Genomic DNA, 12,417 nt, shown 5'->3' with positions numbered 1-12,417 from the left:
TGTCAGAACTTCCTGTGGAAGATACAGTAGCTTGATAGTTTACGTATGGTGCTTCAAATGTAGCTCCTGCCATCTGCTGACGCTTTTAGGTGACTACAACAACATGTCGGCTGGTACATGAACAGACACAGTTCTGGCACTGACTCAGATAATAGTGAAAGTAATAAGAATAGGACAAGAATAACCCGATGACATCACACACGCCGTGAAAGACGACCGGGGATAATTGGTGAGTACCAGCGTGTAGCGTGTACCAGACATAATGCAAGTCCTGAGTCTGAAATATGTCTGTCAGCGAGTCCTACTCCACCTATTTAGACTCCACCGTAGACAACGGCAGAATTTCTTCTACCACGTAGCGAGCCACAAGCTCCATGGCTTCTTTCAGACTGATGGGTTTAACGTTATCTCCGTTATTAGAACCAAACGACAGCTGTTGCTGTTTCGGAACTGAAGGACCAGCGTTCTAAAAGTAACGGAAGTAACTGATGTCTTGTTTGAAAATGTACTTAAGTATTTGATTACTCAAACAGCAAACTAACGCGTTAGGTTACTTGTTACTGCAAAAAGTAATCAAAGTACTCTAACGCGTTACTTTGTAACGCTACTTTGTAACGCTACTTTGTAACGCTACTTTGTAACGCGTTATACCCAACTCTGGTCAGACAGTTTGGAGTGAAAATACAACAGCAGTTCATTCTGAGCAGGTTGTATGAACATTGTTATGTTCATGAAACTACATCAGGTCATGTGATTCTACCTTTTCTCTGCAGAGAGCTCTTTCCAAAGGTCACATAAGACTTCAGCCACTCAGGACAAACATTAGTTAAGTAGTTTTCATGGTCTATTAGTCTGACTTTGTCAGCATCCCATCTCAGTTTGGTGATGACAGCCTGTGGTTTCGGAGCGATCCATGTCAGTGTCTTCAGGTCCAATGATATGAGGTCTTCTCCATCATAACCATACTGCATAAATCCCTTAATCTCCCCAGTCTCATCATCCCACTCACAGCCACTCAGCCTCTGGAAAATGTGGACACCTGAGAAACAGAGACTGTAATTAACAGTGATGTACGGATGATACCTCCAGTGGAAAGATGATCTTAAACATATTGTACATGGTGTGATGCTCAGTCTTGTGGTGTGTTTATGATTCAAGAGCAGATCATCAGTGCACTTTTTCTTCACATAAGTGATGAAACACACATCAGTGCACTTTTTCTTCACATAAGTGATGAAACACAATTTCTATTTCACAGATTAAAAGTTACAAAGGTAACCATATATTTTAAGATGATATAGTTTTGCTGTTGTTTAATGTGTTCCCCAATCAATCAATAAATCAATATGTTCACTGTTTTCCATGGAGGCATGCGAGAACAATGAGGTGCTCTTCACAAATTCAAGGTAACCAGTTCACTAATTGATTTACAAATTGTCATTTTATGGGTGAAATATTATTTTAACATGAGCTGCAGTGTTACTGGTTGGTGTCCAGCTGAGGACCTCATCTCTCTCCCCCTCACTTTCTGAGAGTTTCAATTACAGAATATTTAGTCCTTAGTGTTGAAACTTTTATTAGCCGAGACAGCCTGATAAAATTTATCTGCATCCAAGCATATTTTTCAGTATTTGAATGCTTGTTTTTTGTTGAATTGACATGAAGCACAACTCATAAACCATGACTAAGTGACATATGTTATAAATATTTTATACTGTATTCAATGCATAACAATAACAGTACAGAACAACTGAAACTGTACAATTAACTCAAATAGTGAACTGAATCATTGCAGGTTGAGGAGCTGTTAAATAAGTTGTGTAAAACGAGTGAATGGATGAATTTTGAGCAGATTTGTTTATGTGAATTTTACATCAGTGATGAGTTTTCCTGATGTTTTAGAACTTCTTTATGCAGTTCTCTGTCTTATGTTTCTTTTAACAGCAAAGTATACTTAATAGACTCTTTTTTTTTCTTTTCTTTTTCTTTTACAAATTCAGTGTTTTCATCTCCCAGATGGACAGGCCATTTCACAGAGACTGAAGGCTCTATGAATATACATTGCTCAAAAAAATGAAGGGAACACTTAATAGTCACAGTTTGACACCAAGTCAGTTAAACTTGGGGATATCAATCTGTCCATTTAGGAAGCACAAGTGATTGTGTTTCACCTGCTTTGGTGCAAATCAAAGTGACAACAGGTGCAATGGAGAGGCAAAAGCAAGACAACCCCTAAAAAGGGAATGGTTTTACATGTGGTGGCCACAGACAGTTGCTCTCTGCTTCTCCTTTCTGACTGATTCTTCTGTAGTTTGATGTTCTGCTAGTGTCCTTGTTACTACTGGCAGCATTAAGCTGTACCTGCAGCCCAATCAGGTTGCACAGGTAGTCTAGCTCATCCAGGATGGCACATCCATACAAAAGGTTGCAGGAAGGTTTGCGACAGGCGTGAAAGAGTCTGGAGACGCCGTGGTGAACGTTATGCTGCTTGTAACATCATCCAGCATGACCGGTTTGGCGGTGGGTCAGTGATGGTCTGGAAAGGCATATCCTTGGAGGGTCGCACAGACCTCCATGTCGTAGCCAACGGTACCCTGACTGCTGTTAGGTACCAGGATGAAATCCTCAAAGCAATTGTCAGACCTTATGCTGGTGGAGTGGACCCTGGGTTCCTAATGGTGCAGTGGGCCCTGGGTTCCTCCTGGTGCAGGACAATGCGTAGCCTCATGTGGCCAGAGTGTGTAGACAGTTCCTGTATGACGAAGGCACTGATGCCATTGACTGGCCCTCTCGTTCCCCTGACATAAATCCAATGGAGCACCCATGGGACGTTATGTATCGGTGCATCTGATGCCACAAACTACTGCTACAAACTGTCCAGGAGCTCACTGATGCCCTGATCCACGTCTGAGAGGAGATTCCCAGGACACTATCCACCAACTCATCAGGAGCATGCGCAGACGTTATCAGGATGCCCCCACATGCTTGCATGAACAACTCAGACTGACGCACATTATGAGTTGCTCTGATAAAATTCACTGAAGTTGGATCAGCCTGTGATTTCAATTTTTTACTTTGATTTTCAGTGTGACTTTAAATCCAGCCCTCAGTGGGTTGATGATTTTGGTTTCTACTGACAGTTGTTACGTCATTTTGTTCTCAACAAATTAAACAATGTACATCAGTAAAGATTTTCAACTTGAATCATTTGTTCATCAAGATCTGATGTGTGATTTAAGTGTTCCCTTAATTTTAATAAGCAGTATAGCTTCTGAATCTGTGTATCATTCGTTTATTCGTTTTTCAAAATAAAACCAAATATGAAAAAACGAAATAATTACTTGTTTTTTCAATATTTATCAATATTTGGAACCCTGGTTTGAAGTCCACATGGTCGCTTCCCATAGAACATTGATGCATTCATTTTGTTCTGTGTTGTGGGAAAGTACAAAAAATGCATTTATATCCCAGCATGCTAATTTTATAATGTTTATAGAAATTAACTAGAGTGGCATTTCCCAAAGAAAACGCATGTGAGTGCTGAAATCCACCTAAATACAGCATTATTTCTATGCTGCCGTTATTGCTGAATGTGGCGAATTCGCGAGTCGCGACAAACATAGATCTTCAAATAACGTAAAAATTACTCGCCACATGAAGTCTATTCCAATATGTCTGCTGTAGAAGCAAACAATAAGCTGACATGTATTGTTACCTTAGCACAACTTACCTCATATTGAACAATTTCTCCTAATTTGCAGCCTCTACACGCAGCGGTTGTTAGCCAAAGCATTAGCTTCCATGAACCGAATGTAGTTGTCACTCCGACCGGTCTGACAACAAAGAAACCAGTGCTTGCAAAAGAAAAAAACTTGGCTTCCGGAGAGATGAAAATATTCAAAGTGTATGAAAGGCCCAAATCTGGCCTGTTATCCGTTTTTTCCATTTTCCATTTAAACAGAAAATCGGAAATTGGAAAACGAGTCGTTATCTGTTTTTTCATTTTGGTTCTGGAAACAAATATTGAAAAAACAAGTCATTATTTTGTTTTTTCATATTTGGTTTTATTTTGAAAAATGAATGAACGAATGATACACGGATTCTTCTGTTCAGATCTTTACCGTGCCCTTATCCTGGGAGAGTTTAGAACATGAATCATAATCTAAACTTTAAATAACATTTAATTTACTCTTCCTCACAGAAATGAATGAAATGCTGAGATATAGGCCTACTGTATATTTAAAAGAAAAGCTTTCTTATAGCCCTGTTCATCAAGAAGGCCTCGTGACTCCTGTGAAGTTTTGCTGTCCCATAATGAGGGCCCTGACCCCCAGGTTGAGAACAAGTGCTCTACAAAGTGCATTTTTCTGGTTTGACTATTGATGTTTTGAATTTTATTATCATACTGTGGGAATGAGTGAGGGTCACTTTACTTTACAGCTAAGACACAGAGCACTTTAACAGTAAGAATGAAATACAAGTTGTACCTCCACTTTGGTTGAAGCGCTGCTTCAAGCTGTCCATCCTGGCTTTGAAGATATGTGGCAGGATTGCAAAACACTCTTCAGTGTACCACTCCAAATGCTGTGGATTGTTTTCTAATGCTGTTTTCACCCACTTTTGTTTTGGTTCTATTATCTTTTTATTAGAGTCGCAGTTACCCACCAGAAGGTCATCAACCGTTACAGCACCCACAAGCTGTGGGAAGTTTGGGACTCCAGAAGATGCAGTTACAAAAAACTTCAGGGAGTGTTTTACTGCAGGACAAATGAGGAACATTCAGATTAAATATACACATCATCATCACTTTCATCATAAATATGATATATTCAGTGTGATCCATTTTAAACTTACAGTCTTATGAAATTCTAAAGTACTTTGATAGTGAAAGTGACCTAAACAAGTGTGTCCTGGAGCTACGCAGGAACAAAATACAGAGCCCAGTGGAAAGTGAAGCAAATATTCACGGTGTGATCTCACCTGATGACGACACGTGACACAAGAGAAGCAGCAAAAGTAGATTTTTCATCTTGTTTTGATAAAGAAGTGACCGAGCTGGTCACCTGGTCAGGTGTTTGTTTCTGCTTTTTCCTGCACTGTGAGGAGGGAGTGTCTCTGTTCTGATGCAACTAAAATAGGGACTGTATGAAACTTATTGGGGTAGGGAGGGGGGATAAATCTCCTGCTTCTATTGAAATAATTAACATAAAGCAAAATGAGAAACAAAAGTCAGTAGAAGTGACAGAAAAACAATGCACAGACTGTGGAGATGCAAATTTACCTGAATGGTCAAAGTCAACAAGGAAATAGGCAGGTATAAGGTTTTCTTTTAAATTAAAGAGAAATAATGGTATGTATGAATAGTTTCTGCCATCATTTTGTAAACAAAAACAATGACAAAAAACATTTGCCAACATCCTTATTTCATGACAAAGATGATACGTTGAGCTAAAATAAAGATCTAGGACAAAATGTATGTGTTATTACTGACGAAACAAGAAATGAGAGAAGAGAAAAAAAAGTGATAAATTATTTTATGAAATGTATTAGAAAAATGTTTAAAACAAGGAATCCGAGTCATGCTTGAAATAATTTTCTGATCAGTATGAGTGGAATGAGATCAGAGCACCTAAAGAGGGTAACCTCCAGTAAACAGTCAGCACCAGGATGTTTTGCTAACCTGCAAAACACTCACACCAGAGCAGGGTCAGCTGTTAGCACGAGATGTGAGCTGGAATTCGTCAGTAAATAAGCAGCATGTGAGTCTGACTGTGGAGGGTGGAGTTGTTGAATAAATGTTTGGAGCTCGTTGTATGTAGCGTTGGCTATTAGCAGCTAGCTCTGGTTGTTAGCTGCTGAACTGCAGCAGAGCGAGTAACCGTCAGCTGCCAGACTTCACATCTGTTGATCCCCACAGGACTCCACTCAGTCTGGACTGTCTGAAGCAGGTTTATGGTTTGATTCCTGTTTGACAGGCAGGTCGGAGGTTCAGTTCTGTCAGTGTAGCTATGCTGTGTGAAAACAGTGTGAACTCTGGGTGGATGATACAAAATTTGGGAAATGGAGCAGGTGGCAAATAAGGAATTCTCTTATTTCATTCTATAAAAAGGCAACACCATTCAGCATTATATTTTTCTTTGGACCCTCCTGTGGAAAAACTGCAACACTCTCCCCTAATTTATGACAACAATCTATTTATAACAAACAAGACAAAATGGTGAAAATACAGCCACTCTATTTTTGACTAAAGAGCTGTTTGATAAATGGTTATTAAAGTTTTGTGGCTAATAATGAACTTGTGCACCCCAATATTTTCAAAATGACATCCACAGAAAAGTTTGGTCTCATTTTGAACATCTGCAGATTCATTCCAAAACCCAACATGTTATGATCCACTAAAGTTAGACATGATAGTCGATGAATAAATCCTCATTTTTTATTATCTTTGCTGTCATCTTTACTGTAAGGGAGCCAGGAGGGACAATTCTACCAGGTGCGGCTCTCCACGGTCGGGCTGCCACCTGGTTTTGTTCCACCCTGCACATGGTGTTGTACCATGCCAGGAGCAAGGTGTCATAGTTTTGAATTACACTTTATTTATCATTCATTTATTCATTTGGGATGTTTGTACATTAGCTGACTCTGCTCCCACTGACTGCCCTCCCATCAGTAGATTCACTCCACCTGCTAATCATCACTCAGCTCTTCCTCATCCTCTCATTAGCTCCCTTCTATATTTACTGGGACACTTTCACTGTCAGTCTGCCAGATTGTCTTTGTGCCATGTGCCTTAGCTTTCCACTGTTTGATATCTGTTTTGTGATTCTTATCTGGATTTTGACTTTGCCTGTATTTTTTCAAATTAACCCTCACCCCAACCCCTTGATACTTTGCTAACTGCCTGCACAGCAGAATCCATTGAGTTCCACAAGGTAGCAAAAAACAACAAACCTGAGCCTGGTCCCGGGAGCAGACTGACTTACAATGAACACAGCACACTCTTTTAAACAGTTTTCAGGGGGCTGGAGGGCCCCTCCTTCCCTTTGACCACTCTTCCCTTGGCCGAGTCTAATGGTGTCTTGCAAATCATGGAAACTACGTGCACGCACAATGGTTCGACCCTGGGCTGGTCCACCACCATTATCTTTGGAAATAATGCTGAGCAAATTTAAAGAAAAAGGTTGTATTAAGTTAAAAAGGTCTCATACAGTTAGGTACATACTTGGTAGAATAGAGGTGAAAAGTAGACAGAAGTCACATTAACAACTTCATTAAGGCTTCGGTTTGCCAGGTAATGAAGACGTTCAATCTGGTCAGTTAAACAAAGGCCACCAAGATGTAATGGCTAGCGTTAGGTGGAGTGGTCAGAGGGGCGGAGAAGCACGCTCCCATCAGGAAGGTAAACAGTTGTTCTTTGTCTTTCACCCAAATACTCAGGAACCACAAGCTATTTGTCTTTTCTTATGTCAACATTCAAGGCCAAGGAGGTGCTGCAACACACACACACACACTGATGTGTGACCAACAGTTCTATTGTAGGCTGAAAGGCCATTTTTGCTGAGGTAATGAACATGCACTGGGCGCTGAACATATCTATATTTAAAGAGTAGTCATACGAGAAGCATTAAATTATATGGCACACATGCTCGGTATATAAGCACAAGACATACAAATAAACATAAATCACACACTTAATATGCTGGATATGAGGTATATTAGGACGAGGTATATCAGAAGAATATGAGGTATATTAAGGGTTAAGACTTTTAAAGCATAACTATAAGTTGCTATGCTAACAACCAATTATAGTAAAATAAAATGTGGAAATTTACAGACTAAAGATTAATGATGATTGATGTAGTGGATATTAGGGATTACATTTATATTCCACAGAAGGTTATGTTGTTGAAAGTTGATACTGTTCAAAGTCTAGTTATGAACGACATGGATCAAAGATTTCTGGCTGTGTTTTAGTTATTAAAATCATTCATCCTTATAATTATTTTACCTATAATTCACACACAGAGCCTGTTGACAGGAGAAACCAAACTGCTCTGCCAAATACGCTGCAGCTCTGTCAACAACAAAGAGTGTATTTTTATTAGCTTCTGAGAAGCTTCTGAAACTCGCTGCAACACATCTGCTGTCTACAGTGACCACAATCAGCTCAGGTGACCACCTGGTGGACATCCTCTCCCTGCTGAGTGCACTTTTCTAGTTCACAGAGCTACTGGTGATCAGTTTCCTCCTGACTCTGTGTTCATACTAAGCTAAGCTTGTCTGGGAGCTTCCTCTGCTCAGAGTTGACAATGATATCAGTCTTTAAATCCAACTCTTCTGTAAGAACACTGAATGCTCAGGTAATATTCATATTACTGCAGCTATAGTCACAGATGAGCAGACTCAAGACAAACTTTTGAAAATTGGGGACTTTATTGAAAAGCAAAACATCAGCACCAAAATAAAGAGCAATACATTTGATTTTCACATTCATTTATGGTTATCAGTACACAGGAACATGTGCCAGAGGTTGTGTGGATTCTAATGGAAGCCCAGTATTCATGTTAAATCATGAATCTATTAGGTCCTAGGCTAGTTGTATAAATCTACTGAACACCATTCTCTAACCCTGACTTAATGTATCTTTAAGCTGCCTTTAAATCCTTCACTCACCCAAGCAAAGAGCTGAAACTCTGCTGCCTTATATCTCCATCATATCTGCTCAGGCTAAACTACAGTGGCTGGCCCAACTGGCTTAACTGGTAACCATGAATGCCATGGTCCGGTCAGCTGTCCAACCACCATCTCTGTCTATGTGGTAAGCGGGATTTATACTTGTGCGTCAGCTCTATACAGAACCTATGCATATGTGGGCATTTATACTTGAACAGTAGTGTGTCTGTGTCACTCTGCAGTTACACATCTAAAATACTACGGCGTTGAGGTTTTTGTGCAGTGCTGTAAAGTTTTGTTGATTCAAAACACACCAAAGACACATTAAATATAGCTTAGACAAAGCACTTGTCTTTTGCTGGACACATTTTTCTTGTTTTTAGCACAAGCCTATGGTATTTTACATTAGCCTAGTGGCTAACGGACTTCTCCTCTACTCATATAATAATAATAACTAGAAAAGCACTCGGAGAGCGCAGACCTCCGCCAAGCAGCTCGGATTTCACGCCATTTTATTATTTTATCCACTTCGCTTCAACCGATCACTACCAAAATTTTATCATCTGTTCCTTGTCCCGTTATCAACCTTTCCTGAAAATTGACTGAATTTCATCAAAATCTGTTCAGAACTTTTTGAGTTAGTTTGCAGACAAACAAACAGACAAACAGATCAACGCCAGCGAAAACATAACCTCCTTGGCAGAGGTAATAAACTTTATTTCTGTAGTGCTTCTCTAAAACCAAGTTACAAAGTGCTTTACAGTCCCATACAATATGAAAAATATAAAAGCACAAGAACATCATCCACAGAAAATACAATTTAAGAATTATACAAATATAAAATATACATAAACTTATACACATATGTCCATACAAACACATTTATACTCTTACATACATACATACATACAAACACACATACATGTCCATACACATACATACATATAAAGGCTTCACATACTGTATGCACACACATGCATATAGTATACACACATGTATATGTGTGTACGTAAGTGCACATACACACCTTTAAAGCCATACAATGTTATATAAATGCCAGTCTGTACAGGTGGGTTTTAACAACTTCTTAAACTGAGGAACTGATTTCAGCTGATTTGATGCTAAGGGAGAGTTTGTTCCATAACTTTGGTGCTAAAACAATAAAGGCATGATCGCCCTTTGGTATAAGTCTGGACCGTGGGACTTTTAACAACATTTGGTTTTCTGATCTGAGGAATGTTGGAGCAGAATAGGGGGTTAAGAGTTCTGAAATGCAAAGCGGAGCCAGACCCTGTAGGGATTTAAAAGTAATTAATAGACCCTTAAATTGAATTGTGTACTGAATGGAGAGCCAGTGTAATTCAGCCAGGACTGGGGTGATACGTTCCCTACATCAAGTGTGAGAAGCCGTGCTGCCGCATTCTGTACCAATTGTAAATGGTTAACGGATGCATAGTCTAGGTGTGAGAAAATGAGGGAATGAATAAATTGTCCAACAATGTTTTTAGAGAGTACTGGTTTATACTTGGCAATATTTCTGATTTGTAAAAAACAGGATTGAACAACACCCTTAATGTGCTGATTGAAGTTTAGATATGGATCAAAGACAACTCCCAAGTTTCTAGCTGAGTGTTTTGTGTAAGTTGTTAGTGATCAAAGGTAGGGGGTGACACTGTTGGAGGTGTGGTCAGGACCAATAACCAAAGACCTCTGTCTTATCAGTATTAGGCTGTAGGAAGTTGGAAGCCATCCAGTCCTTAATGGCAAGAAGGCAGTGTTGCTATGATTTTCAGGGCTAAATTAGATGTACAACTGAGAATCATCAGCGTAACAGTGGTATAACACAGGGATGAAATTGCAGACAACATGGCCGAGGAGTAAAAGATACAACCTGAATAAAATAGGGCCAAGAACTGAGCCCTGTGGAACACCACATGACAGCAGAGCAATTGATGAACTTAAGTTGTCAACAGTTACTTTGAACTATCTATATGACAAGTCGGATGCAAACCAGTTAAGAGCAGTTGCACTTAGACCAACCCAGTTTCTGAGTCTGTGGAGTAAAATTGTGTGATGAACTTTATCAAATGCTGCAGTCAAGTTCATTAAAATGAGAATGGTATGGTTTCCTGTGTCTGCACTCCTCAAAATGTCATTTGTTACTTTAAGAAGAGCAGTTTCTGTACTGTGATTCCTTCTGAAGTCAGATTGGAATTTATCAAATATGTTGTGTTTTTCTACTCTAGATGTTGCTGAGCAACCACCTTTTCAACAATTTCTGAGATCAGCTGTAATTTGGATATGGCACGGTAATTACTGGGCAGTGTGGGATCTAAACAGGGTTTCTTAAGGAGAGGGTTCTGTGTACTTCGCGGCCATTCATTTTTCAACAAATTGAAACACGGAAAACCAACCATTATCCATTTTTTGTTTTGAAATGACCAAACGAAAAAGGAAAAAAAAACAATCCATCTCTCGTTTTTTTTTATTTGATAATAAAGAAAAGAAAAACGGAAAATGAATTGTTATCCATTATCCATTATCCAATTTAATTTGGGAATTTCAAAAAACCCTGTGGGAAACTCCTTTCTCTATTTTTCACCACGAGCGAGCCACCACTTTTTTTTCAGAGGACGAGAAGGCGCGTCATCAGAGGGCACCTACATAACGCAGCAGCAATATCAACTCAGAACATTCCATTTCTTCTATTTTCCGCAATAAAACCGAGAACCGTCACCTTATCGTGGTGGAGGAGTTGAGTGCCCTAATGACCCTAGGAGCTGTGTTGTCGGGGGCATTTCGCCCCTGGTAGGGTTTCCCATGGCAGATTGGTTCTGGGCAAAGGGTCAGACGAAGAACAGTTCAAAAGACCCTTCATGATGGAAAATAACAAGAGTTGGCGTACCCGGCCCAGAGGGTTACCGGGGCCCCGCCCGTGGGCGAGCGCCTGGTGGCCGGGCCTTCGCCCATGGGGTCCGGGCGGCCCCAGCCCGAACCGGCTACATGGGCTTGTCCCCCTGCAGGCCCACCACCCTCAGAGGGATCCAGAAGGGTTCGGTGCAGTGTGGGTCGGGCAGCAGACCAAGGCGGGGGCCCTGGCGGTCCGATCCTCAGCTACGGAAGTTGGCTCTTGGGACATGGAATGTCACCTCTCTGGCGGGGAAGGAGCCGGAGCTTGTGGAAGAGGTTGAGCGCTACCGGCTAGATATAGTCAGCCTCACCTCGACACATAGTTCCGGCTCTGGAACCCTAGTCCTTGAGAGGGGCTGGACTCTCTCCTTTGCTGGAGTTGCTCTGGGTGAGAGGTGGAGGGCCGGGGTGGGCTTTCTGATAGCCCCCAGACTCTCTGCCTGTACGTTGGGGTTCACCCCAGTGGACGAAAGGGTTGCGTCCCTGCGCCTTCGGGTCAGGGAACGGATCCTGACTGTTGTCTGCACTTATGCGCCGAACAGCAGTTCAGAATACCCGCCCTTTTTGGAGTCCCTGGGACGGGTGCTGGACAGTGCCCCGACCGGGGACTCCATTGTCCTGCTGGGGGATTTCAACACTCACGTGGGCAATGACAGCAGGACCTGGAGGGGCGTGATTGGGAGGAACGGCCTGCCCGATCTGAACCCAAGTGGTGTGCAGTTACTGGACTTCTGTGCAGGTCGCAGTTTGGCCATAACTAACACCATGTTCGAGCATAAGGATGTCCATCGGTGCACGTGGCACCAGGACAGCCTAGGTCGCAGGTCAATGATT

General features: G+C 41.1%; 3 protein-coding genes across 5 annotated transcripts in view; 1 reads left to right on the top strand and 2 right to left on the bottom strand.

Moving 5' to 3' along the window:
- Positions 1–12,417, bottom strand: part of LOC126383959 (major histocompatibility complex class I-related gene protein-like) — a 159,969-nt gene that overhangs the window by 6,872 nt on the left and 140,680 nt on the right. The window lies entirely within an intron of this gene.
- Positions 1–12,417, top strand: part of LOC126383956 (major histocompatibility complex class I-related gene protein-like) — a 137,848-nt gene that overhangs the window by 35,765 nt on the left and 89,666 nt on the right. The window lies entirely within an intron of this gene.
- Positions 696–5,082, bottom strand: LOC126383972 (major histocompatibility complex class I-related gene protein-like). Its single transcript, XM_050034770.1, has 3 exons — positions 4,981–5,082; positions 4,488–4,757; positions 696–1,039 (listed from the first exon to the last, which is right to left on the bottom strand). Exons 1-3 carry the CDS (start codon positions 5,027–5,029, stop codon positions 747–749), a joined length of 612 nt encoding a protein of 203 aa, XP_049890727.1. The 5' UTR covers positions 5,030–5,082; the 3' UTR covers positions 696–746.

Source organism: Epinephelus moara, chromosome 22 (genome assembly GCF_006386435.1).
Source record: "Epinephelus moara isolate mb chromosome 22, YSFRI_EMoa_1.0, whole genome shotgun sequence".
Taxonomy (NCBI): Eukaryota; Metazoa; Chordata; class Actinopteri; order Perciformes; family Serranidae; genus Epinephelus; species Epinephelus moara.
Note: the sequence above shows the minus strand (reverse complement) of the source record. Positions and strands in the feature narration are given on the sequence as shown.

What these genes read in the sequence shown, in the direction of transcription:
- LOC126383972 (XM_050034770.1), bottom strand. Translation starts at nt 5,029, where the DNA reads ATGAAAAATCTACTTTTGCTGCTTCTCTTGTGTCACGTGTCGTCATCA. An exon ending in GTGTCACGTGTCGTCATCAG is followed by an intron (nt 4,758 to 4,980) that starts GTGAGATCACAC and finishes TTTGTCCTGCAG; the next exon opens with TAAAACACTCCCTGAAGTTT. An exon ending in GCGCTTCAACCAAAGTGGAG is followed by an intron (nt 1,040 to 4,487) that starts GTACAACTTGTA and finishes TCTGTTTCTCAG; the next exon opens with GTGTCCACATTTTCCAGAGG.